Source organism: Cibotium barometz, chromosome 41 (genome assembly GCF_041138505.1).
Source record: "Cibotium barometz isolate CiBa-2024 chromosome 41, ASM4113850v1, whole genome shotgun sequence".
Lineage (NCBI taxonomy): Eukaryota > Viridiplantae > Streptophyta > Polypodiopsida > Cyatheales > Cibotiaceae > Cibotium > Cibotium barometz.
In genome coordinates, this window is record NC_141086.1 from 34,820,840 (window position 1) to 34,848,723 (window position 27,884).

General features: G+C 42.7%; 1 protein-coding gene across 1 annotated transcript; it reads right to left on the reverse strand.

Moving 5' to 3' along the window:
• Nucleotides 1-2,381: 2,381 nt before the first annotated feature.
• Nucleotides 2,382-6,851, reverse strand: LOC147614909 (uncharacterized). The gene is made up of 8 exons (XM_086780232.1): nucleotides 6,814-6,851; nucleotides 6,576-6,702; nucleotides 4,242-4,304; nucleotides 3,758-3,996; nucleotides 3,381-3,638; nucleotides 3,037-3,222; nucleotides 2,855-2,914; nucleotides 2,382-2,732 (listed from the first exon to the last, which is right to left on the reverse strand). Exons 2-8 carry the CDS (start codon nucleotides 6,667-6,669, stop codon nucleotides 2,562-2,564), a joined length of 1,071 nt encoding a protein of 356 aa, XP_086636358.1. The 5' UTR covers nucleotides 6,670-6,702; nucleotides 6,814-6,851; the 3' UTR covers nucleotides 2,382-2,561.
• Between the last annotated feature and the right edge of the window lie 21,033 nt (nucleotides 6,852-27,884).

A 27,884-nucleotide genomic window follows, 5' to 3' on the forward strand; every position in this document is an offset into this window, starting at 1 on the left:
TTTTGTCTGGCGTAGTACCTCTAGGCCTTTAAGAACTCCTTGTTGACGAACCATGTTTTTTATTTAGGATAGAGGTTTGGTGTTTTGCTACGTGGTTTAGTTGGTGGCGTGGTTTAGGTTGACATATGTTAGACCTTTCTCTTGGGTACCTAGATGTTCCTCTATGCTTCATAGTAACCTTGTGCTTGGAGATTGCTTTTGGTACTCACCACTTGTCACCCTTGTCATGGAAGCATTAGGGTTCTTTTAGGGATTGATGGGTGGTTTGGATTCTGCAAGGTTAAATATGTTAGCAATAGTGATGTTAGTGGGATTACTATTTGGAGAGGCTACATGTTGGGGTGGGGGTACTCAACAATGAAGGTTGATCCTACTTAGGTGAGGGAGCTTGGTTATTTATACCTATGGTTAAGTATAGGGATATGCCTCTTTTTAGGTGGCATTGCTAGAGTATGGAGTACTTTGGGTGTTTGATGGGTAGGAAATAAGATACAACGCATTGGAGAGAATAACTTAGTTTTGAGTCAAACCATTGTACAAAAAATCAATGAGAATGACTTGAATGCAAGGCTAGAGCAAGCAAAGGAGCAACTACAAAAGGAGATAATTCACACACATAACCTAACAACGGAGCATTCTTTTGATAGGAGAGTAGTTTTACTCGATGTTGAAGCTAATTAGACAAGGGATGGGCTGGTAAAGAGCCTTGTGGTAGGTTGGGCGAGCGAAACCATGTTAACCAAGGGAGTGGTTTAACAACTTCCAACTAAATGAAGATGAAGCGATTAACCCTCCACATGTCATAGACTTAGAATGGTATGATCTATTGAACCAAAGAGGCACTTGGGAGTTTTGAGATCGAGTGGAGACAAATCAAAACATGTGGTTAACAACTTCTAATTGAATGAAGATGAAGCAATTAACCAAGGTGGTTCAAGTAATGATGGATATCACATAATTCTTCTTGAGATGGAGGCACAACCATCCAAAAGAGCCGAGACGGCGGTACCATAATTCCAACAATACTTATATAACAAAAGAGAATATGGGAATGTAACGTACTTGGAGTGCACCTAGCCAGGTATGTGAGCACTAACCCCAATTTACATTGTTGGAGTTGGAAGGAATAATAGGTAGAGCTTAGGGAGGAATACCCTTGTGTGGTGTTTATTCTCCATAGTTTCAAAATCCCCAAGAAACGAAAGTCGCAAGAAATGCTTATGTGATAAGAGTCGGATTGTATGCATGCTTATTTGATAGTGCATCTTCTTCTTCCCTCTAGTGTGTGATTGCACAAGTATACTCTCCTCTCTTGTATTCTCATGTGATGTTCTCACCTTTGTGCCAGTGTGGTAAAGAGCAAATTCAGATTGGGATTGTATGCATGCTTATGCGATAAGAGTGCATCTTCTTCTTCCCTCTAATGTGTGACTGTCTTCTTCTTCCCTCTAATGTGACTGTGCAAAGTATATACGTAGTAACCCCATGTAGCATCTCCCTCATGCATTTCTCCCTACCTGATGGATCAAGTACTGCAACATATGGTCACAACAGCGTGGGGATGCACATACAAGTAGTGATTGAGCCTTTGACTTAAGAGGTTAGACTGCTCATCCCATATCGACTATCACGAGAGTAGCACAATACTTACCAATTGGCTTAAAGAGGTTAGACTAGTCACCCCACATTGACTATCAAGAGAGTAGCACAAGTACTTAGCAATTGCATGCCAATGTATGCTAACCCTTGGGCTTAAAGAGGTTAGACTAGTCACCCCACATTGACTATCAAGAGAGTAGCACAAGTACTTAGCAATTGCATGCCAATGTATGCTAACCCTTGAGTACCCAGTCCATTAACGGTGAATCAACAACACAATTCAATTCTTGCACACAAATGTCAGAAATATCGCATATTTTATCCCCTACAAACTAAAATTTACATTTATACACCTGCCTCACACAACTATAGACCTCAAGACTTTTGATAATGAAAAGGGCAGCCTTTTGTGACTAGTGCAACTAGTCAAGATGTAACAAATAGCTATATTGTGAAAAAACTGATGGCAAATAGTATTCACTCTATATATTTCACTCTAAAGCAATTAATTAATTAATCAAACTATGTGATGAATTATTAATGGCTCTTCCTAAGGTTCTACCTTAGACCTAGCTTTCCAAAAATAAATTTTATTTGTTCTCTCTATCTCCCCCTCCTTCCCTTTGCTTTCTGGTGTCAATTCTCCTATCTTCTTTGGCAATGGCACAATGATTATGTTGTATCCGTCCATGAAGGAGTATATTTCATATATGGATATTATATATTAAACAAGCACGTGAATTGTACAGCAAAACAGACAAGCCCTAACCAATCAATCATGCTAAACATAAAAATCACCAAGTATTAACATTATCCCCATCATCATAAATTGTATACATGCACCTTGCTAGCTCTTAAAGCCACAAATACAAAGAGTCTTATAGCATATATATTTACAAGCAAACAGATGCAAGACCACGATCTAGAAAGGCTAGGTTCTTATAAAATGTGTTCACTAGTGATCACTGGTGAGCAATGCTGTCACGGACAACAGGAACCTGTATCAGAATATCATCACTCAACTTTTTATTGCTGTCACATGCATGGATTTCTGTGCAGATGGTTTCTGCATCCACATATGTATCAATATTTGCCAAGATAAATGGCCCATACTGGGTGATAATCTCCTTACACTGCCAAAAAACAACATTAGATTCCAAATTCTCTCTCTCTCTCTCTCTCTCTCTCTCTCTCTCTCTCTCTCTCACACACACACACACACATATATACACATCAAAACTAAGGCAATATATACCTGATCAACATGAGCTGGCACTTTGGAGCACCCATCAAGAAGCATTTCCAGCATTTTTTCCTGATAATCAAGCCAAAATGGAGCTATTAGCCACGGAAAACACCAGAACATTACAACAGGCTTTGAATGAAAAGCACGAATGTAAACCTTAGTTAATTAGTAGTTAGAAGAAAAGTAATTACCTGCACCAGAGGATTTCGCAGTTTGGCTTTCAACTGGTACACAGCAAACTCACAAGTAGCACAATGGCTGGGGTCCTTGATAGAGCGACTACTGCAGATCCCAACCTTCTGGCACAATTGCTCTGGTGTTATTGAGTCAACCTTTTCAATATAAAGAGGAGCATAGGTGTCTACGAACATGTTGCACTGCATCACAATGCCATAAAACTTAGACCCACAGTTATACAGGAACCTCTGTGTTAGCACTCCAACATAAATACATATGCCTGCAAACAGTGCATGCGAGTGCACGTGTGCGCACTGTGAAGATGCAAACTAGCACAAGGAAGCAAGGACTAGCTTACCCTTGAACTGAACTCCCCCAGCTTTGAGCACTGAGAATGCAAGGCCTCCAGAATCTCCGTCTCTGTCTTGTTGTCTTGTATATAAGTGAGTGCTTCAGCTGTGAAATCTGTGCACATTTTGCATGTCCGGGTATCATCTAGCAGCAGCATTGCCGAACTGGGGCAAAGCTTGGTTTCACCACAAAGTTTGTCAGGTGCTGCATAAACCTGTAGTGTTTCAAGTAACTCCGGCAAATACAGTTCTGCCAGGCTAATGCACTGCAACATATTAACAGTCATTAAAGTCAGTGTCATATAACAGGCTAGGCTGGAATTTCTTTAAAAAGTACATTACAATGTCTATGATGCAGTTGGTTGCGGGACAGTACAAATCATACCTCTTCTTGTAAACCAGAAAGAGCTTTGCAGGACCCATTGACATAGTCGAGGACATTGCTCATTGTGTCAGGGTCTGTCAAAACTTGCTCCACAAATGTGGAAATATCCAAACATGTATCACACATAAAGCTCTGAGGAACACCATTCAATGAAGGAATATCCAAGTCTTGGAGTCCTGAAGGCTGCCTTTGGAAAAAGGGAACTGATTTTCTTCCATTGGAGAGAGTGAAAACTGCACCTACGGGCCAAATGAAAAGGTGATCCAACATACATGCAAGTTGCTAGGTTCAATGGAGGGGGCTAGGTGAAAATGATCAAGAGTCCAGTATAGATCAAAAGATGTTAATATATCCACTGCATGTGGATATATTAACATCTTTTGATCTATACTGGACTCTTGATCATTTTCACCTAGCCCCCTCCATTGAACTTGGACTTATTTAAGTGCTTATTTGCAAAAATCTAGAAAACCCGATGCCTCACCTTGCCCATGCTCCTTATGGAAATCTATAATCTTCAAAGCAAACCAGCCTTGAAGTGGACCGCCTGCAGCAAACATAAGGATGTTTAAAAAAGGAGCTATATTCACATGTCATAAATCGATTTGTTTAAATAAGGAGCCAAAAATCGAAGAGTGGTGACTTTCCCTCAACATATGATTAGAAAGTGATGAGCAATTACACAAGATATGCGAAACAGTAGCTCAGAACATCCAACTTCAAACAATGTTCTTGGAGCCAGAGGTGTATGCACATGCTAAATCCTCCAAAAAAAAGTGCCTTGCAGTACTGCACAGCCATTTTGGTCCCTGAAAACAAGGTTTTTTGGGTTTGGCACCTCTGTTGGAGGGCGGCCCTTGAAAGCCCCTGAAGGGTTTGAAATCAGGGACCTCCCCTCCCCGAGTCACAAGCCCTCTCTGCTAGGCTACATACCTGTTGGCCAAGCAACTGTGTCGGTCCTCCTGAGGTTATTACAAACCTAAACAGGAAGCTAAGTAAACCACTCTCATAACAAACAGAGAATCCAACTATACAGAAAACTCCATGTCTTGATTGTGTCCACAAATCATGTTTTTATTGTGATCCTCTAACCCTTGGTAATTTACATGCATTGTCTTCTTTTGAAAGGCTTAAAAGAATGTTTACTTGAATTGTCTCCTTTTGAAAGGTCTTTTTTCGTTGAAAAGTGTGCAAAGTCGCAATTGGTTAAACCTTAACCATTGTACTCCAACCCCCCCCCCCCAACACAAAAAAAGTTTTGAAAGAGGTAGCTTCTCTCCGAGAGAGGCCGGCCATAGAGGTAACCACCCTCCCCAGTTCTTACTTGACCTCTTTTGAGGGTCCTAAGCATGTACGTGTAGCCTACGGCTTTTTTTAAACCAATAGAGGGATTTCTTTCCCAAGAAAAAAAAAACTTGACCATAGTTACTCACTGGTGAGGCCAATGGTCAAACCAGCCCACCATGCAAATCTTGGATTACACACACAAGTGAGAGCTTCATCCCAACTACCCGGACCAATTTTCAAGAGCAGCTTGATGTTCTATTGTACAGAAATGCTGGGCTCAGGCAACTCATTGACAGAAGCTGGCATCACATTTAAAAAAACTTTCACCATGCTGGGGTGCTGGTCTAGAAGGATCACGAGTCACTGATAAAAAAGGAACTTGCACAAATTTTAATTGCAATAACCAGGAAAAGAAGCCCGTACGTCACTTCATCTTGTCAACACATACTCAAAATGGCAACAAAAAAATCCCCCATCTAAGAACCAATGGATGCTCTAAGAATAGCAAACAGATAAGAGAGGGCATCTGACATTAAAAGTAGTGAATAAAAATAAGGATATATGTACAGTCAAGTGGAAACAGGAAGGAACAGACATTTGGTGGCGATTACAGAGATGCAAAGTAGGCATTGGCAGCCATGCATGTTGTTTGGCTACAAAACCTACAGAGGCAAAATCACTCCTTCAAAGAGACAGAGTTTAAACATTCTAGCAGAGTTTAAACATTCTAGGTCGACAAATGACCATTTCATGTAGCAGGTACCCCCATTAATCCTTAGAAACCCTGCTGCAAAATACAGACATACAAATGCTTACATACATAGCCACATCAACTAAACATTACACGTGGGGGGGGGGGTCCTATGGAATGAAAATGGACACCTAAATAACACAACGCTTCTTCAGTTCTGCATTTCTAGGCCATGTAAACAACCATTTCCATATAACCCACGTCCATCACCATCAAGTCCTGTCAAGTTACTTTGCAGGGTAAAACCTACAGTATAGCTATGCTGTGAAACACCCCCATTAAGACCCCTTTACAGTATCTCATATCTCTGATCATCAGTTACATTCTTCACGATATCCATGTCATCTTATCTACATCATCGATTGCATCCCCTATCAAACCCCTTACGATAATCCAACGTACAATCTCTCATATTCATGTGAACCCACCCCCCCCCACCCCCCCCAAAAAAAAAAAAAAAACAAGTCTGGACATCCATCAGGTCACCAGATGGTATCTCATATCTCGCATGCCCCTGGACTATCGAATTCTGGATCTGCGCAGATCCTACCCGTACATCACCAATTTGAGCCCAATAGAATTCACCTGGAAAGTTGTGGTCAATTATCAAGAATATTTTTGTCTTTTATGAGGGGAGGGAATGCCCCCCCGCCCCAAATCCTTATCAGGCCCATAAGAACCATGGTCAATTTTGATGCTGAAAAAAGGAGCCTAGACCCTTATGATAGCTATGTCCAAACCCTGAGAATCCTGCAATTACAAAGAATCAGAAAGGCTTACCGCCGTGGCCGAAGACCACCAGTTTGCGAGCTTGAACAGAGCTTCCAAAGGCCAGAAGTAACGTAAACGCGAGAAAAACACTCCATCGATGCATTCTGAAAGACGATCCTTCCGGTATGGAGATGGCCTGGAGATAGAAATTTTACTTCAAAACAAATCGACCATACAACATATAGTCTTTTCTTCGAGAAAAATCAATGGCAGCACGCAGACACAGAAAAACGGAGAGAGAGGGAACCTGTTGAGAAAGGGGCAGGGTCAACAACTTGAACAACGCACAAGAAACTTGCAATTAATTAAAGCAGCATTAGCGTAGGCCACATGGCTGAATCTCAACCCTTGATGAGAAGGCGTTTCACACTACGCCGATAGGGCCGGGCGGGTTGGCAAGCAAGAGCAGTTTTACGTTATGTTCATAACAAACCAAAGAAGATAGCTTGATTCATTTCAAAAAATTCAAAAACCTGGAGTGTTTTAGCGGCCTTCTTAAGCTACCTTGAATACGAGCTCCAACTTGTGCCTCCATCATGCACCTGAACGTGCTCTTAAGGACTAGATGGAGCCCAACATGGGGTAGAGAGAGAGGACATCAAAATATGCACCTTTATTTGGTAAAAGGAAATATGTAATCGAAAAAAAAAATCATTGAATCAAATAATGGAAAAAGCTTTAAAATTAAGGAGATAACGATGCTCATGAGTATATTAACACCCTTGTTGTTGGGCTTTAGTACAAAGCTTGCTCTCATCAATAAAGGAAAAAGAATAGAAAACAAAATCACGAATTATTTTCTCTATGGGAACTCTCCATAACTGTGGACTGAAATGCCAAGAACTCATTACTTTTAGAATGGATTTGGTGATGTTCGGTGTTGAACTTATGAGGTAGAGCTAGTTGCTTCTCTTCTTGTAAACCTAGGTTCTACTGAAGATTTAGGCAACCCATAAGCTCACAAGATCAAGGAGATCGTCTACATTAGCCCACATCAAGCATCCATAGTAAGCATCTAGAGTGGATCAAACACAAACCGAGAGGAATTTTTAAGTTTTTATGTTTACTGGAAATGGGCTCATGTACTAGTATAAATCATGGCTTTTGATGCAATTAAAGCTATGAGAATGTTTAGCTAGCATTGCTCCATACTCACATCTATTGTCAGAATAAATCATGGCTCATGATGTAATTAAAGCTATGAGAATGTTGCATTGCTCCATACTCACATCTTATAGCTTGTCTAACCCTCTCAAATAATCATTGAGTGCATGAGAAAATGGATAGATGCATGAAAGCCTAAGGTTAAGTTGCATGAGATATGGTCGGCTACCAACTTGAGTAGACTAATGGTGCATGTGGAGTGAAAAACCATCATTTTCTAGTATAAAAAGACCCCCTCCCTCCGTCCATGAGAAACCCACGAGCTTTTTCATCAAGGCTAGGAGAATACTTTTGCTTGGTTTTTAGTGCATCACATGTCTAAATTGATCTTGGGTTAGTTTATCAAGGTTCAAAGCAATAAATTGAGGTGTAAGAGGTGAATTATTTTAGATTATAGAAGCCTAGGGATCTGTAAAAAACTTTTTGAAGTTTGGGAAAAGGAAGGAATCTAATTATTTATCCACTATGGGAACAGTAGTTCACCTACAAACTAATTCATGGAGTTTTAAAGAAGGAAGTTATTTACTCTGGGTACATCAGGTCACCTATAAACCAAATTTTATAAGGTACAACCATCTATTGCTCATAAATTACGCTTTTCTCATTCTTTTGCAATAGAAATTGGTAGATTAATTAAAATCCTTAGTTTAATAACAAAGTCAAGGATTGTTATTTAGAATTTTTTTAAAATTTTGATGCAAGAATGAAAAAGACTTCTAGAAATAGAGAGAGAAGTTAGTCGATATGCATGGGTAAGGAAAAGGTCTAGAATAGTCCAAAATCCTAGAATTGACTATAGAAAACTAAATTGTATTAAATTTAGATAAATTGGATCAATCTCTCCCAAGAAACATATTTTTAGAGAGAATAAATCTTGATTATTCCTTAAATCATGGAAATTGTGAGTACCTTAATTAAGCACAAAGTTATATCTTGGAAGGAAAAATTTTAAGTGCACTAAAGAGACCAAAGGAAAGGATTATTGGATGAATAAGGACCAAGATCAAAGTTAAGAACATGAAAAGCAAAGATTAGATAAGTTAAATTCAAGAGGCTAAGTCGTCAAGTTGTGGAGGATTTGACATCCTAATGATATCAAAGGAAATAAATCCAAGAAATCAAGGTCGGGATACTTTTAGGGAACCTTGGAGGAAGGGGGAGACCTAAGAATGCCCAAAAAGACCTTTGAGGAAGGGGGAGACCCTAAGAATGACCAAAAAGACCTTTGAGGAAGGGGGAGATCCTAAGATATTTTTAGGGAAACCTTCAAGGAAGGGGGAGACCCTAAGATAAACTGGAATAAGAGATAGATGGATGACCATATAATGACCTTCTTTGTATGCAAAAGACCCAAATTAAATGGATTGGGTCATGGAATCAAGACTTAGAAGTGACCCTAAGGAAGGGAAATCTTGAGAAGACCTTGCTAGGATATGTTGTGGCTGGAGGAATTTGATTGGCTCGAAGTTTCGAATGGAGAGATGTGATGTCTCATCAAGCTTGCGATAGTCTACACGGCTTCAGATATAAATATGGTGTGAATTGTTTGAAATCTTGCTATTTTCTTGGATACTATATTTATGTGATACGTATATGTTTGTTTGTGGAAGCATGTGAAGGTACCACATAGGTTTATGGATTGGCATATAGGTGTCATCTACCAAGTGCACCACACAAAGGCGATTGTCCGAGATCTTGACCCCTCTTAGCCAAACATGGGTGGCACAATTAGTGTGATGGATATAGGAAGCAAATCCGGAGTGAAATGATGAGCAGGGTAGTGCTTGGTGGCTAAGTATACATTTTGGTACTAGACATATGTGGCTCCTGACATCGGTACCTAGAGTGTTCATGCTTCTAAGATAGGTGACGATGGATTATTTGGCACTTGTGTTGAGGCGGATGTGGACACGCAAGGCTCCTCCAATCATCATGGGGGTCTAGGAGTGTTCGGGCTCATTAGTGTGTACCATCCTTTTCTAAGGATCATGGTTGTGGTGCAAGGAGATGTATGGTGATGATATAACACTGATGTGTTACTTGTGTGATAAGCAATATATGCTATGGACATATGATATATGCATAAATGAAAATAATTGTATGTTTTTCTTATGTACGGATGGCTTTTTAGAGGAGTGCATGTGTAAAATTATCTTAAGTGGTGTGTGTGAGTAAAGTGGCAATTTTTAGTTATGTTCACACTAGCTTCATAGGTCTATTAGAGGGCAGAAGGCTAAACCCATGGGATTGGAAGGGGCCAGGGTGAGCCTATGAATTTGGTCAAAGTAGAAAAAGGATTAAAGGCTAGAAAGTGGGTGGCCAATTGGACCTGAGCTGCGACGGGTACTTTCTAAAAAGAAAAAAGAATGTATTGTTTGGATCAAAAAAATCTAGGACAAGTAGTTTAGTTGGTAATCATAACATGGATTGAACTTTATTCCCGTGAAGGTCAAGGAAAGAGATGGTTCCATTGTGACAACAATGAATGTCAATTTGATTCTTATGGAGCCAATCCATTCCAAGAATTCCATCATAGATTCCCAAGGGTAGGACTCTAAACTCGCAATCTGTTACATTCCCATCTAGACTTCCAAGAATTCCATCATAGATTCCCAAGGGTAGGACTCTAAACTGGCAATCTGCTACATTCCCATCTAGACTAAACTGAATAAGGTCTGTCTCAAGGTGTTTCCACTAGCCAATTCCACTTGCATAGGTTTTCCTGATTTTTGATTTAGGACTAACTTACGTAGACCTCCTGGTGGGGAAATAAAAGAATGAGTACTGCATGAATCAATCAAAAGCTTGAATTTCTTACCTTGGTACTCTGCTGGAGTCTGGAGGACTGAAAATTGACGATTCTGCCTCTGATGCTTAATTGCGGCATTGATTTGTCCTTTTTCTTCCTCCACTTCCTTAGCAGTGATGACTCTAGCTGCAGTCTAAGGTGGAACTATCTCTCTTTGGTTTTTCCAATTTTGGGAGGGAGTTGGAGACTACTTTGCATGGAGGCTGCAGGCTGAGCTGGCACTCTTCTCGGGTTGCCCTGATTTTGGCACGGGGGACCCTGAGTGGACTGATAAGCTCTTATGCTTTTTTGAGTACAAGGCATTGTACAAGGTCGAATCAAGGATTCCTTCCAAGAATCTCCCGATTAACCATTTGTCAAAGAACTTGTCACTGTTTGAGCATCATGAGTGGGTTCCTTAGCAAGAGTACCCAATTATAAAAGCAACCTTCAAGGAGTTGAAGTCAAAAGAGGAGGAGAGAGGGAGGAGAGAGCATACATCAAAACCATCACTCAACCACACAATCCTTAAGCATGCATACAACAAGGAAGAAGAGAAAATCATATAAGCAACTCAATCACAAGAAGACAAACTCAATTGTGAGAATGGGATTTTTATGTCTTTTCTCATTAGTCAAAATGTTTTATATATAATACTCATTTGTATAATGCTCAGCTACCCAACTAATTTTTCCTAGCCTAATTTTAATTGTACATCACCGGCATTACACAAGTCATAAGCTCGATGTTTGCCTATCTTCCAACATTACACAAGTAAGTTCGATGTTTGCCTATCTTCCAACATTACACAAGTCGTAAGCTCGAAGATTTTCCATAATTATTTTACATGAAGTGCATTGCACGGTACAAAAATATGTCTTGAAGAAGTCATGCACGGAGTAATGTTAGCTAATGTGGTTTAATGCAAGACACTGGCAGTAGGGTCTCTTGCCTACACTTTCTCACACATTTTTGGAAGAGGCTATGGGATAGTTTTTGACCATGGGAATCTCACTCGCTTTATGTGTGGCACAACTGGCACATAGGAGCTTGGCAGTTGGCACTCAGTTGGCCATTGGGAGTAGGCCAATATTATATCCGAGGTGTGGCCATCCCTAGGAGTCATAGCATCACTCTCTTCATGTGGCACAACTGGCACATAGGAGCTTGGAAGTTGGCACGTGGTTGGCCATTGGGGGTAGGCTAACATTATTTCTACGGTGTGGCCATCCCCCACAAGAGTCAAAGGCTCATTAAGATTGGTGGTAGCAACAGATTCAACACATTTTTACTATCGACCAAGCCCCTCTTGCATTGTTACACGGGGCATGGTTACTGTTAACCAAAACATACTACCTTGCACAAGAGAGGGAGAGAAGAAGAGAATGATGCCATGCCAGGGTGGATTTAGAGACTTGCATTTAGCCAACCCTAATGAGGGTTAACTCCACTATGTGAGGCTGCTAGGGGCTCACTCCACCACCACTTGTTACTCAAGTAGAGATCCACAAGCTAGGTAATGAGCAAGGAAGAAGGGAGCTATGGAAAGTGCTAACTCCACTCAATGCCAATGTGCATGCAAGAGGGATCTTAAAAGGAAGACAAGAGAAGGGAGAAGAGAGGAGAAGCTCGAGTAACACCATCCCCTCCATGCATACACAACAATCAAGCAAGCAAGCATTCACAAACACAAATATGCAACCATAAACACGAGAGAGAGAGAGAGAGAGAGAGAGAGAGAGAGAGAGAGAGAGATATTAAGCATCTACTAAGGACCCCATGGCCTATGAGACCAAAGTGATACAATAATGTCCATGGCATATCTCATCATGGAATGGAAATCAAAACAAAAGAAAACATAACCACAGCTATCTCACTTGGGTGATACAAAACTGTCCATGGAAATTCAACATGAGAGCAGCATCAGCTCCGAGTAGATGGTATACCACTCTCTAAAATATCAACCATGGGGCTAATGAGTATGGCCAAGAGGTATATTAGCTTCGAGTAGATGGTATACCACTCTCTAAAATATCAAGCATGGGGCTAATGAGTATGGCCAAGAGGTCTCCCTCAGCTATGTCACATGGAAAGGTAGCTTGATGGCAGTGGAGCATGTCCTAGATCTGGAGAGAGCTGATGAGGTGATTGTGGCCGACGAGAGGGGCGGTGGCGTCGGGCACATTGGAGTATAGAGGATCAGTCCGAGGTAACTCCTCTCGGGCGAGGTAGGTCCAAAGCAGCTTGTGGAGGGTCCACTACAAGATCCACTATACCAGTGTCCTCCACCTCCTGGGTCTGGAAGAAACTGGTGATGGTTGGCTGGCAAGGGAGGGGGCGAGGTGGCTGGGGCCAAAGCTCTCTCAAGAAGGTGTCCCTGCGTCTGTGGAGCTCAAGCAGGAAGAGGCCTAGGCAACGCTAGTGCTAGAAGTCAATGATCCTGGAGAGTGGACCGAATCCCTCACGAAATAGATAGTGAAACCTCCCCCAAATCTCATAGTATACTGGGCAATGGCATATGTAATGCTCCTCCATTTCAACCTGTGTGGCATAATCAACAAATCCTCTCCTCTCTGGGTCTCCTTACGAGCTTCCTAGCTCTGAAGATGCGCTCGGCTCTACCTGTATCCACTCTAAGGCAGTGGGATGAAACCTATATATCTAGCCAATCGCAAATCCATATGGCATGGGACGTGTGAACACTTAAGTAGCCCGGCCTGCTGGATGAATCTATCCTTAGTGAGTGTGAGGAAGTGATCTCTGTAGAAGTGCATCTTTGTGGGGAGCTCGAAAGGTGTGATCCATGTGTAATGGGTGTAGAGGTTGAGAAGATCTAAACGGATAACGTGGTTGGTATCCTTGTGAGAGAGCTGGAGAAAAGGGGAGTCCAAACTGTATTGAAGGGGGGGTAGGCGGTCCATGCAGAGCCCATATATTGAGAACCAAGTGGAAACTAGTGCATACCATACTCGAGAGTGGCCCTCAAGCACTAGCTGTCTTGAGGACTCCAGGGCAAACCTCGGGTACCTGTGGGGATCCATGTAACTGATGCGATGGAGGTATGTGACTGTCTGGAAGAGTGCATCAACTACCATCGGGCTTGTAGCAAACTCTGCCGCCTAGATAATCTAGTGTGGGACTGATGGTTTGCTGTGCGGATCATCTGGGAGAATATCATGACCTGGGGCCTCTCAACTCGCTGCCAATCCTCATTGGATAAATCTGGCCCCTAGAAGGCTGCTCCATACATCAAGGTTGGTGTAACAAGGGTGTCAAAGAGCCAGCCCTTCATCTTGGGCTCCTGGAAATGTGCCTAGAAGCAATGCCGCTCAAGCAAGCTCAAGTCTGCATATCCCCGTGTCACTTTGGCATGTGCTCAGGAAGCATGGTGAAGCGTGGGCCACTGAAAGTGACACCACCAAGGTAGACATAGGATGAAGACCATTACCTTGGTTTTACCAAGGTTAACAGAGAGGTCCCACTGAGTGCAAAAGTCCTGTAAGGCATCCAACTATATCTGAAGCCCCTCGGTTGAGTCTAAGAGGAGGACGATGTTATCTACATAAAGTAGTATAGGGATCAATATGCCTGCTAGTGTGGGGCTAGCCCTGTCTAATCCGTTCAATGAAGCTCGAGATCTCATCAATGTAGAGGCCGAAAAGAGTGGGTGATAGAGGGCAGCCTTGTTTCACCCCAATACTAGTGCTAGAAATCTCCTATGATGTACCTCTTGGGGCTGTCACTTGTCCGGTGATGGATTCATAGAGGGCGATGATGCTCCAAACCATGTCAGATGGGACTCATATCTCCTGTAGATGGTGTAGGAGGCGGACTTAGGGTACAATATCAAAAGCTTTGCAGAAATCCACAAAGTTGCAGTAAATCCTCTGATGTCGTGCTCTACCCTCCTCGATGATGGCACGGAGGGTGAAGATGTGGTCAAGGGTAGAGTAGCTCCTCCGAAAGTCAGTCATCCTGAGGCTCTGCATCCTTGGCTCTCTGCAAATTAACTAAGCTTTGCCTCTAGCACTGATCCATAGAGTTTGGCCAATGTGTGGCCAATCACGATCGTCCTATAGTTATTAGGATCAAGTGGATCTCGGGCTTTGAGGATGGGCGTGATGGTGTTGGTGGCCCAAGAGGGTGGAAATACTTCACAAAGGGCTCTATTGAACATGTAGGCTAATAGGGGCACTAGGGTATCATCGGCATGCGAGACGTACTCGCGGTAGTGAGTCCCTCATCATCCTGGGGTCACCCATTGCATAGTCTATGCATGGCCTTGAGGACCATGCACTTTGTGAAGGAGGTGGTGGGGGGACGTGGAAATACTTCTCAAAAGGGCTCTATTGAACATGTAGGCTAATAGGGGCACTAGGGTATCATCGGCATGCGAGATGTACTCCGTAGTGAGTCCGTCACGATCCTGGGCTTGCCCATTGCATAGTCTATAAATGGCCTTGAGGACCATGCCCTTTGTGAAGGAGGTGGAGGTGGTGGGGGGACGGGGATCTGATGGTGGTGGTAGGGGTGGCTAATGGGGGATATGATAGAGGGAGCGTGCATAGGAGTGCCATGTGTCTAGGCAGGTGATAGGTGTGGGAGGGCGGTGTTCTCAAAGTTTCCTCTAGGCCTCTTTGCAGTTCGGCCCTAAGAAAAGTTGGTATAACTCATCCTCTTTCCGAGCGTAGAACTCCCATTTCTTGCATTGGGTGAGCCATTGAGAAATCTGTTGCGCTTGGTGCTTCGTGATTTGCCCAATTCGTACCTCATGCTTAAGATGAGAGCATGCGGCCCGATATTTGTCATCATACCAACACTTATGGGGCATGGAACCGCAAGGTGGATTGGTGGTAGACCATTGTGTGCAGATGAAAGAAGTGGTGGCGGATGTGTGGAGTATGGTGGTGATTTGTGATGTGAGGGTGGATAGGGGGACAATAGGTTCCACATCCTGGAGTTGGCAGTAGATGTGGTTGGAGTAAACAAGGTCAAGCTCAGGATAAAAAAGGACCTGAGTGTAATGTGAGATGGGAGGTGGTGGCGAAGGGGCGGGTAGTGTGCAGGTAAGAGTGAAAGAGAGGTAGGCATGGTCAACCTCAAAGGGGGGTGGCGGGATGGAGAAGTCAGGGACAAGGTGTGCGAAAGCCAGAGATCCCATAAGGTAGTCCAGTGTGCTAGTACCTCCTGAGTGAGGGAAGGAGGTGAGGGCGTTGGAGGAGGGCCATCAAGACATCCCGTTATAGAGAACAAGACCATGTGTAGCTCCCAGCTCTAAGAAATATCTCCCATACACTGTGACCTCCTCACGGTCCTGTGATGATCTCTGTAGCCTTGTGTTAGTGATGTCTACCTCCTATAGTCTGATAGGGTAATCCAGATTGAGTAGCGGGACCTGCTGACTTTTCGTCCTGGCGTTGAAATCCTCGAGCAGGAGAACTTCCCCCAACTGTGAGAACTCCATAATATCCCCATATAATGGTAAGTACGGTGACTGGCCATGCTATGGCGTAAGGGGAGTGGCTGGTGCAAAATAACATATAGCAATGTGGATGACTCTGTGTCACTGCTAAGCTGTAGCCACACCTAAAGATACCGTGCATCTTTGTCCTTCTGAGGATGATGCTGAGAATCTATCAAAGATGGGATCTAAAAAGGACAGCTACCTCTCCAGAGCCACGTACTCCTCTTGATGTGCGGGTCTCACCTTGGAAAGTTGACTCCCACTCATACCCAGCTATGTATGATAAGCCTCTCTTAGGGCTCTGATGAGTCTTCGTATAAAAAACGACATCCCTGCTTGTGAGAATCTTGCTCAGGCCTCCTGGATTCGACCACAACATGCCATTGCAGTTCCATACTGCCAACCTCAAGTGTTTGGTTTCATAGACCCAACGCCCCTATTTGGGATGGTGCTTAGTGATAATATGACCCTACCATCTTTGTAGATAGCCCACTTGACTGCTCTCTACGGGCCTCATCATGAACTGTCACCATCACCTCACGCCGGTGTCTCACCTGTGCTGGGGTGAGATCATCTCCCATGTATACCTGTGTGCCCTTGAGGGCAGCCCGCCTGTCTAAGAAGGCCTGTCTACTGGTGGCATCAAGGAATCTAATGATGGGGGGCCACTCTCATGTCATATCCTTGTCTGCTCTCCATGTATCTGCAAAGGGGGGGGCGATCCCATCCACTCCTAGCGTTTGGCAAAGCATCATGGCATCCTCCTTGGGGGGGAATCCCCCGCCTGTAGCCCCCACACTCACACATGGAGGGCCCTATCCTTCCTGCGTTTCTCCTCCTTGAGAGTCTCACATATGATGCTTTGTGGGGGTTTGTGCTTCTTCACCACCTCCACCCAATCTTTCTTAGTGGTTTGTAGTTCTTCCCATAGCTTATTACTCACAGCTTTCAACTGCTCCAAGTCAGCCGTCTTGAATATTCAAGTCCCCTTCCTCCACTGTATGGTCCTTGACTGTAGCCTTTAGGGCTTCCATTTCTGCCTGGAGTTCCCCTATCACTGGGGCAGCCTCTAGTATATTCCTTGTTATTGCAGCCAAGTCTCTTTCAACATCTGAATCACCTCCTCCTTAGTGGTTCACCTGTGCTGCCAATTCTTCAATCCTATTGTTCTTTCCCCCTGTATCTCCTTGGGGAGGCCTTCCAACTATTTTTCATGTTGGTTCAGGACCCTGTCCAGCACCTTCTTCTATTTTCCCAACAACTTCTTGGTGATGTCCTCCACTGTCTTGATGCATGCCTCCAGATTTTGTAGATTCATTGTTGGTTTAGGACCCTGTCCAGCACCTTCTTCTGTTTTCCCAACAACTTCTTGGTGATGTCCTCCATTGTCTTGATGCATGCCTCCAGATTCATTGTGGCTATTTCCCCCTAGTTTTTGTTGCCTTGTGGGCCTGAGCAAGGGTGGATGGGAACAGGAAGGCGGAATCACTTAGAGCTAGGGCAATCATTCAGAGCAGCTAGGGCAATCATTCAGAGCTAGAGAATGACTCTGAGCAAGGGTGCGCTGGAAGCAGGGGCACGCACAGCGCATGCGTGCATAGCAAGGGCACAGCGCGGCAAAGGGGGAATCACTCAAAGCAGGGGCACAACGCAGCAAAGGGGGAATCACTTAGAGTAGCTGTGCGCGTGCGTGTACAGCAAGAAAGCAAGGGCATAGCACAACAAAAAGCAGCAAAACAAGGCCACCGACGTGCAGCAGGAACAAAGGAGGGGGGCTACGCAGCTTCACGCTATGAGAGAGAGAGAGAGACAGAGAGAGCAAGACTCAATTGTGACAAATGGGATTGTCCCTTTTCATATTCCATAAAATCATTTATATACATGAGCTCACTTTTTACTAGTCGACCGCCCATTTACTAGTCGACTAGTAAAAAGGGACAAATGGGATTGTCCCTTTTCATATTCCATAAAATCATTTATATACATGAGCTCACTTTTTACTAGTCGACCGCCCATTTACAATTGGCGGCCCAAAATTGGCTTCCCAGCTCTATGTACATCTAGCTCATTCCTACGATTGGCATTACACAAGCCATAAGCTTGGTCATCCGATAAGTGGATGCCTTCAGAATAGGCCTCATGTGAGCGGAAGCTCCCTGTGCATGCCCAACGGAGGGTTTCCAAGGTATTTCTGTGAGAGGAGGCAAGAGAAGATGGGCTAGCTTCTGAGGAATGAGGAGGGAAAGGAGAGGAGCCCACGGGTGGTGGGGTTTCGTATAAGTTCTGGTCAAAAAGGGCCTTTTGTTGCACTTCCTCCTCAATAGCCTTACGGTGGGCTTCAGTGGCAAGTTCTTAGTGTTTGGATTGGGGTGGAACTTGCTCCTGCGGCTTAGGGTCTAGGTGATGGCGCTTTGGGGGTGGAGAGGTGGGAGAGGATTAAGGGGGATGGAGATAGATTGACACTACCTCCGGCTCCTCCACATCTGAATAGCCCTTGGAAGTTCATCCCATCCTGCAGCATGGTAAAACACTTTGGTAAGCAGGGACGCAACCGCGGGCTTTCCCTGTGGGTTGGCACATATGGAATGTAGCTCTTTATGTAGGTGTTATGCCTAGTTAATGGGTGTGCCATGTTGGACCCTGGCCAGTGTGGAGAGGTTTCATTTGCTGAATCTATTTGTCCATTTGATGGTGAGCAAAAAGTACAGAGCCCTGGCTGGCATGACAAGCTCCTCTTGTGTAATGTTTGCCCACTCCATCCCATCCTTGGTGGTGGTGCCTTGGTAGGTGCTGCGAGTCAAACATGTGGCGTTGGTCAAATGGACATACGACTGGTCCATCTGTGGGAAGTTCATTGGACCATGTCGAGACTCAGGTGGACGGTCTAGGTCTGGCTTGTAGCATCTAGCACCTATCGAGTGGCGGTGTGAAATAGAGGCAATTGAAGAGATTGGGGCCACAAGGTTCCAAGGTGGGCAGCCCGCCGAGCAGGCGGGCTACAATAACTGGATCTGCTATAGCCCTGTAGCAAGGCCCTATGTAATAAAGGAGCTTGTGCTCCACCTTATGATTGTCTTTCATAAGGTTGTGGGATAGTGTGTCCACTGACCTACTTTATCAACTGCTCCCCAAGGTGGGACAACTGTGTTGGGTCCCGAGACGACCATACTCCTCAAAGCATCCCCCAGTTGGGCGCTTCTTTTCTGTGGAGTGTGGGTGAGGACCCCCTAGGGGAGGAGTTAGAGCGTTTGCCATTGGGTGGACGATAACAGGCAGGAAGGTGCAAGCTCAAGATTTTTTTTTCCCAGGAGTTTGGCTAGGGAGAGAGCAAAGAGTGAGGAAAATGAAGTGGTGGCCCCTTTTTATAGGTGTGCAAGAAGGACACGACCGTGGCAAAGTTTGGTATGGGCATATGGCATCTCTAGGGTACCGGCATATGCTTCACATGGTATGGCCATGGCTTCGGGTTGGTACAACCATGGCACAATGGTTGGAACAAGCGTACACTTCGATGGTGAGGATGGTATGGCCATGGCTTCTGGTTGGTACGGCCGTGGCAAATGGGATATTAAATGGTACAGCCAGGGATTTTGAGTTATAGAATGGTACAACCGTGGCACATTGGATGTAGAATGGTACAACCATGGCTTTTGATTGGTACGACCGTGGCTTCGGATTGGTACGACCATGGCAATTTTTTTGGCACCCTCCTGCAAACAAGTTTTGTACCCTCAGGCTATGTAGCCAACACCCCATTGTGGGTTTTGTATTGACCTCGTGCCCAGTTTGCCAAAGTGAGAAGACAGTTCCAATTGGGTGATGGCAAGGTTGGTATATCCCTTGGGAGTTCAGAGGCTTTCAAGGAGGGAGGAGCTGAGGGTGGAGAGACCAAGGGCTGTCAGTGGGAGTACTCCGAGGTAGCCAGATAATGAGGGGTGGGGGAGTAGCCGAAGTCGAGGGTATATCATAGTTAGGGACCATGGGCCTCGATTGGAGGGTAAGGGTGCTTCGTGTAGTTTTTGTTTCCCTTTTTCCTGTGTAGTAGTAGTGGCAGAGGCCACTTTGGGCTTCCATTGGACGGCAAGGTGACAAGAGTAGGAAGTTCGTACCTTGGTGATTTGGGGACCCAAATTTCTTTGATAGTAGTTTTGAGCTTGAACCAAAGGTTTGGGTATATAAGAAGTGGTCATTGCCTAGCCTCCACATTGAGACTAGGAAAGGAGGACCATTAGAAACATATCCCTTAGTATCAAAGCTTTGGATCAACTGATCAACTTTAGAAGAGGCCATGCGAATGGACTCATTTGGGACTAGCCTACAAAGTGGGATGGGAGGCCGGGCTCACTCCTTCTCTGCATGTGGAAACCATCAAGAACCTCTTGTAGGAGGCCAATGGATATCTCTTTTCCAAGGACTCCTCTTGTATATGGTAGGTTGCTTCCTTTTCCTTGGTTTTCTCCTTGCCTTGCATGGTAATGTTAGGGGTCTCGCCCTACTTCTCTCCATGTTCCTCTCCTTGTTCTTCCTCTATTTCACCATGCCCTTGATGCTCTCCTTGTCCTTGTACCTCTACTTGTTCTTTCACCCCTACTCCAAGATCATTCTCTTGAGTGTGACAGTGGTGGCCATTGTGTGTGTTTGTGTTGGATGATAAGAAGTACGAGATGTTGCGTCTTCACTCATTGGTCTTCCCCATAGCTCATAACTTTTGGTAACTGTAATTAAAAATGAGGTCACATTTAGTCAACACATTACATCAAATTATATGCCAAAATACTTTTAGATTACTTTTTAGATCAGCAACTAGGCTTGGACGGAAGTGAAAAAAGGGGGGTGAAACTACTATTCAATAGCTTTCCAACAAAGTAAAGACATCAAGATTCGGACCTCTATTCAAGATTTTAAGGTAAAATATCAAATTTCAGCAGGGCAGTGACATGCAAATTCTAAAATAAAGAATAGTAGGGCACATCAGATTCTTACTATTTCACATATTTGGATAGTACACATCAAGAGCTTCCCATAGAACCAAAAATATTCAAGATCTGACAAGATTTAAGATTTCCAAGGCACATTGGATTCTTACTGTTTTTACATATTTGGATAGTACGCATCAATAGCTTCCCATAGAATAAAAAATCTTCAAAATCCAACAAGATTTATGCTTTCCACAGTCCATTTTCCATTCCATCTTGTCATGCCAAAAGGGCGACCACCCAAACAAGCTTTGGTTCTTTAAGAGCTAAAGGACACTGAGAATCTGGAACATGTGGACATGATTGAGGATGGGGACACTAATCCCAAAGTTGGGAGCTCGCATACAAATGAGGATCAAAGGGAATATCATGTATAAAGTGGTACAACCTATGCTAAGGTTGCCAATGCACCAAATCATGGTGGGGAACCTAATGCAAATGCAGCACCCGCTATGAATACTGACATGGCACAAATGATAATGCTAATTCATGGAATGTTGGAAACAATCATGAAGCCAATGGTAGAAGAAATCAAAGGGCTTTGCAATGATATCAAGAGTGAGTTGTTGTGTTGGTCACAACGCAACACTCAAGATCATGCGGGGCAACCCATTCATGGATCTACTCTAATACATGATTCCTTTGTGGAAAGAACCTCTCATGACTTGGGTGAACATCATATCGATTAAACAATGTCGAAGGCTCAAGGCAAGCCAAAGGCATTATGTATAGTGGCATGGGTCAAGCCACATTTGGTATGAAGGAGAATAATTATAACTTGCATTCTTCCCTTGGAGCCATGTGCAATTCGGTGTATGCGACCACACCAAGAAATGAAAAGGGAAAAGGGCATGCATACCAATCTTCTTGGAATGATACTTGTGTACCTAACAAAGAATCATCAAGGTTTCATAGGAATGAAGATCATTACAAAAGATTTGACGACAATGTTGATGCTCATAGGAATCAACATGTTAATCGAGAAGAGTTTAGAGGAATGAAAGACAAAATCATGCTTACCAAGTTTAATGTGGCGAAGTACCTCTAAGATTTTGAAGAGTGGATCAACAAGATGGACCTCTACTTCAATCCTCGAAGTGAAAGTGCCAAGATCTATTATGCTACCTTGCACTTGGAAAGGTATACTCATGCCTAATGGAGGCATCTTCATTCACAAGAGTATGAAATCACAACATGGGATGCTTTCAAAGAGCACATGAGAGATGCATTCACTTCTAAATTGCATAAGGACTTGCAAGCTTTTTTGTGAGTGGGATAATCTCCAACAAAGATATTCAAGTGTGAATAAGTACACTCACAAGTTCCTAAAGCTTATGCTTCACGTGAAAGGGTTTAGTGAAGATTTCAAAATCATGAAGTATATCAAGGACTTGAAAAACACTATTAGAGCAGATGTCAAGTCTCAACGGCCGACCACTCTCAAGGAGGCCATGATCTCACCCGAGATTTATGAAGAAAAATATGCTGATGCATCGTCAAATAGACAGTCAGACTTTGGCTCAAATTCTTACACCATAAGACAAGGGATAAATCACTCCGAGTGTGCCCAAGTTTCAGCCCGTGTTGTATGGTAATAGCGGCAAACAAAATTTTAGGTTTGGCAACACTTCTCATGAACCTTCACAAGTTGATGGAAATTCTTACAACAATGGGGATAACAAGAGCAAACTTGTGAAGGAGGACCACATCAATGAATTGAGGAACAAAGGCCTATGTTACAAATGTGTTGAGAAGTGGCACAAGCACAATGTTAAATCATACAAGGCACGTAATGTCACTATCAACATGGTGTTCTTGGAAGTGATGGATGAGGAAAATTACAAGGATATGGAACCATTTGACGATTGATTTGAATATGAGGATGCCAACAATGACATAGAGCCATATGGTGAGTTTTCATTTGACCCCGATGGTGCTCTATGGAAACATTGTGATGAAGATGATGGTTTACCCACTACTTTATGTGCTACGGACACATGATGCTACTCTATGCTCAATCTCCTATGATGCTTATTCCGGTTGCAAGGGAGAAAATACTTTGAGGCTAAAGGCTATATGGTCAATGGAAGAGTGGCATTCATGTTGTTGGATAGTGGTAGCCCACATAGTTTTGTGAATCGACAATCATTGTGCAATCTTAAATTATACCCGGATGCCTTAGTAATAATCTTAAATTATACCTGGATGCCTTAGTAATCATTATGCAATCTTAAATTATACCCGGATGCCTTGATAATAATAATAATACACAAAGTTCAAGTGGAAATGGGGATGTTATGGATTGTACAATGGTTTGTAAAGATGTGGATGTTTTGCTCTCAAAATATTACACTTCCAAAGCAAATTTACTAGTATTGGACATGGGGCCAATTGGCATGGTTTTGGGTTACGATTGGTTGTCCACTCTTGGGACCTTCTCCTCCATGAATTTGCAGCAAGGTTTCTTGAGCTTTATGCATGGAGAAATGAGTGTCACTTTGCATGGATTTTGCAGCTCAAAGTTGACTTTGATTAATGGCACTCAACTTAAGAGAGAGCTCAAAAAATGGGACAAATGTATAAAGTACAGCATTGCAAATATGACCATGTGGAGGAGAGAAAGAATACACATAAGAAAATGACAAAGATATTAAAGGAATATGAAGATGTTTTTCAAATGCCTAAGTACTTGCCACCCGAACATGATGTGAATCATGGGATAGAGCTTGAGTCTAATGCTAGGCTAGTTAAGAAGCCTTCATATAGATTGTCAAGAGTTGAGAGAGATGAGGTGGCAAAGCAAGTAAAAGCATTGATGGAAATGGTTTGGGTGGAGCCAAGTCAATCACCGTTTGCATCACCCATGCTTCTAGTAAAGAAGAAGGATGGTACATTTTACATGTGCATTGACTATTGTGATGTGAACAAGATCACTATCAAGAATAGATATCCAATCCCAAGGATAGATGATCTTTGGATGAGTTGAAAGGGGGTAAAATTTTTACCAAGATTGACTTGAGATCCAGCTACCACCAAATTTGAAGCACTTGGTTCATGTGCATCAAGTCTTGGATGCATTGAGAGCCAACCATATTTATGCCAAAGAGAGCAAGTGTACATTCATGGCAAATGATGTGGAGTACCTTGGTCACATTGTAGGCAAAGATGGCATAAAGGGTGGATCCCAAGAAGGTGGAATGTGCAAGGGATTGGCCAACTCCCACCAGTATCACTCAATTGAGGGGATTCTTGGGTCTTTCATCTTTTTATTGGAGATTCATTAAGAAATATGCTTGGAGATTCATTAAGAAATATGCTCACATATATTGGAAATTAGGGGAGATTCATTGATAAATATGCTCATATATGTTGGAAATTAGGGGAGATTCATTGAGAAATATGCTCACATATGTTGGAAATTAGGGGCCACTTCTCGAGAGGTCACCCATCCCAGTAGTGTTCACGCCACTGTGCGCTTAACCTCCACCACTTTAATCCCTTCCAAGCCACAAAAATTGGTGGAGGAGGGATGATAATGGCCCTAGTCTTCTATTATTTATGTATGATCTCATTATCCCTAGCATTATTTATGTGGTATGTAGATAGCCAAGCCATGACCTTCCAACACCCTACGTCAATGGGCGAGGATGTAGGGTACCCAAAGGCTCTGACGAAACTAGGCTCAGAGGTCTTCCTCCTCTCACAGAGATGTCACCTAGCTATTTGAGCATATGCCCACCTGCTAGGGATTACTCCGGGCATACCAACACGACATAGCCTTCTTACTCGTACACGCATTTGGCCTTCATTTAGTTCCACCGAGAGGAATTAGCAAGTCAACTAGATCCGCTAATAACATCCCAACATGCCCTCCCATGCTTTGATACCATGTTGAAAATTGGGGGCCACATCCCAGGAGTTCACCCATCCTAGTAATGTTCATGCCACTGCGCGCTTAACCTCCACCACTCGAACATAAAAGATTATGGATGGAGATATATCAAATGAAAATGTAGCATGATGTACTAGTTATCATCATAAGAGAACAAATGTGCTTGGAGTCATGGGACTTTAAATTATATAGATGTATGCTTTGAATTATTTGAAGAATCTCTCTCTCTCTCTCTCTCTCTCTCTCTCTCTCTCTCTCTCTCATTACCCTGCTCATCTCCCCAATTCATCAATTTCCATCAAGTGAAAACAACTCATCAATTTCCATCATGTATAAACATTGTTTAAATTTCATGCTTTAGCTTCTACATGATATCATGTTTGCAAATCATGTTGGTGATGATGTTCATTTATTATTCTAATTGAATTTTACTTGGCCTCGACAAATTATTATTTTAAAAGAGAATATTTTAACCTTAATGAGGTACATTTTATAAGATATAATGATAATCAATCTCTCTCTCTCTCTCTCTCTCTCTCTCTCTCTCTCTCTCTCTCTCTCTCTCTCTCTCTCTCTGCCTCTCCACTCATCACTTCCCTTCAAATCTAACATTGGTTGCCTAAGATGTTTTAGTTTCTATAGGATGTCATATTTGCAATCATGTTGGCATGATGTTGTTTTGGTTACTCTAGGAAATTTTACTTAGTCTCTCTCTCTCTCTCTCTCTCTCTCTCTCTCTCTCTCATTACCCAACTCATCCCTTTCCATCAAATCAAACATAGTTTGTTTTAGTTTCTATAAAATAATCATGTCAATAGCTTGGTTCTCTCTCTCTCATTTACCCAACTCACCACTTTCCATCAAATCAAACATTGTTTGTTTTAGTTTCTATAAAATAATCATGTCAATAACTTGGTTATTCTAATTAGTTTTAGTTGGTTTTGTCAAAGATTTATATTCATTTGCAAAAATCCGTGCCATTACATCATCCCCTACATCATGTTTAGAGCTAAGCTCTTCCTCACTTTGCTCAAGGATTAGCTCAAGTACATTTAATCCTCTTCCCTTCCAAATTCCTTGCTGTGGATACAATGTATTCGGTGCCTTGCTATCTCTTAGTTTTTCCTCAAATTTCACTTGATATTTTTCAACTAGGGCTTTAACTATTTCTAGATTCTGAAATTCCTCTTTGGTGTTTGGATACTCACCAACTCCTCAAGGAGTTACAAGTCTATTGTCAGCCCGTTGATCCTTCTCTTTCATTTCTTGTACTAATATACCCTCTTCATTGGAGTACATTGACCCTGAATCTATGGTTCCTTTGTCTAAACCATCGTGAAATCGGACCATAGTTTCACCCTTGCATATTTTTTTAACCCGCCTTCATCTACCTAGTTTAGAGGGTGATATTTGTAAACTGAACATCTTCCTTATATTTTCTCTATTATCCGGTTTAGGCACAAGTTGAAATGTTTAATGGTGTCACTATACCTTTAGGTTCTACACTAACTATGCAAAAGACTTCGACAAGGGGCTGGTAGAAGCGCCTCTAATCCTGCTTGTTGTGAGAATCTTTGATTCGGTGAGATCCACTCCACATTTAAAACATGTATAAGCTGATATGCTCATTATTTGCATAGCAACTTGTGGTTGAGCTAGCATACCGTCCTTGACCAGGAAGTTTATATACATCTATACAAACAACTTCGATAAAGAATAAAATTAAGATATAAATAACAAAAAAATCAAACACAAATGCATAACAAAAACAAATAACTTAGAAAAAGATATACATATAGGGGGTTGACAAGGTGGGGATATATAAGAAATTATTATATCTTAATCGTAATTTCCTACCCTAGAATGTGAAGAACAAGAAATTATTGCAACCATCATAATCTTATGTTTTCTTGTCTTTATGGCTATGCTCAAAATCCAACCTATATTCTCATATTCTTTGTTGTCTCCCTCTTCATCCTAAATGAAATGCATGAGGCCTACCAAAATCATGTATCCATATGTTTAGGCCTACATTATGCTTACTAAATTTACATCATTAACTTTGGAGTTGTGCTGGATGCCTTAAGACGCAAGCATCCTCAAAGGCATGGGCAATTTTTTAGCAATACCCACACACCTCCACAATTCAACTCTTGCTCCACAACTTACATCCTCAAAGGCATGGGCATTTTTTTAGCCATACCCACACCTCCACTCCTCAATGTTCAACTCTTTCTCCACAACTCACACCTACACAAGTTTCCATACACATTTCAAATTAAATAATAATTCTGAAGAAAAAAGTGTAGAGTGTCTACAAAGCATGCACGAGGCATGCATAAAAAGAAGGCCTCCAAAGATACAAAGCCTCTTGGTGTCGAGTTCAAGCTTGAGATGCTTCTCTTTGCTAGTCAAACTCATTCGAATTGTCTTCAAGCTATTTCAAGGACAACTCAAAATTGGCACTTGAGTAATGAGAGGGTTTGTTCTTTCCCTCCTTTATTACATGGCATTTCTATGGTCTCCTATTTGAGATCACAAAGTCCATGTGGGACATCACCTAACCCCCCTTCTTGATGGCATACTAGAATTTAAGGTTCAATATGTTATGCACGTAAGCAATTACCTTTTCACCCTTGAAGTTTTCCATTATTGATCATTGAGGGTAAAGGAAAAATGTCAAATCATCCCAAGGGAGCCGCTCTCCCTAGGAAGCATGTAGCCTATGAAGATTATTCAGATGAAGGATGATGCCAAACTGCTATGTATATCCATGGATGAATGCAGCTTTTCAAGCACAATGTTTTGTTGGATTTTTCCCTTTTTTTTTTCCTTTTTCAATCAAACATCAAATTGCTAATTACCGAAATGGCATATAGGTATCTTGGCAATCAAGTTTCTACCCTTCATTCCATCATATCTTTCTACTCTCTCACAAAAGACTCTCCCAAATTGTCTAGTTCCTTAGGGTGTTTACCACCTTGCATAGCACCTCTTTTGCATGCGTCACATTAGAAGAAGCTTTTTGATTGGA

Excerpts from the sequence above, each read along its gene's own strand:
- LOC147614909 (XM_086780232.1), bottom strand. The coding sequence starts at position 6,669 with ATGCATCGATGGAGTGTTTTTCTCGCGTTTACGTTACTTCTGGCCTTT. Across the intron at positions 3,997-4,241 it reads CCATAAGGAGCATGGGCAAG|GTGCAGTTTTCACTCTCTCC; the intron begins GTGAGGCATCGG and ends TTTGGCCCGTAG. Across the intron at positions 2,915-3,036 it reads TGCGAAATCCTCTGGTGCAG|GAAAAAATGCTGGAAATGCT; the intron begins GTAATTACTTTT and ends CTTGATTATCAG.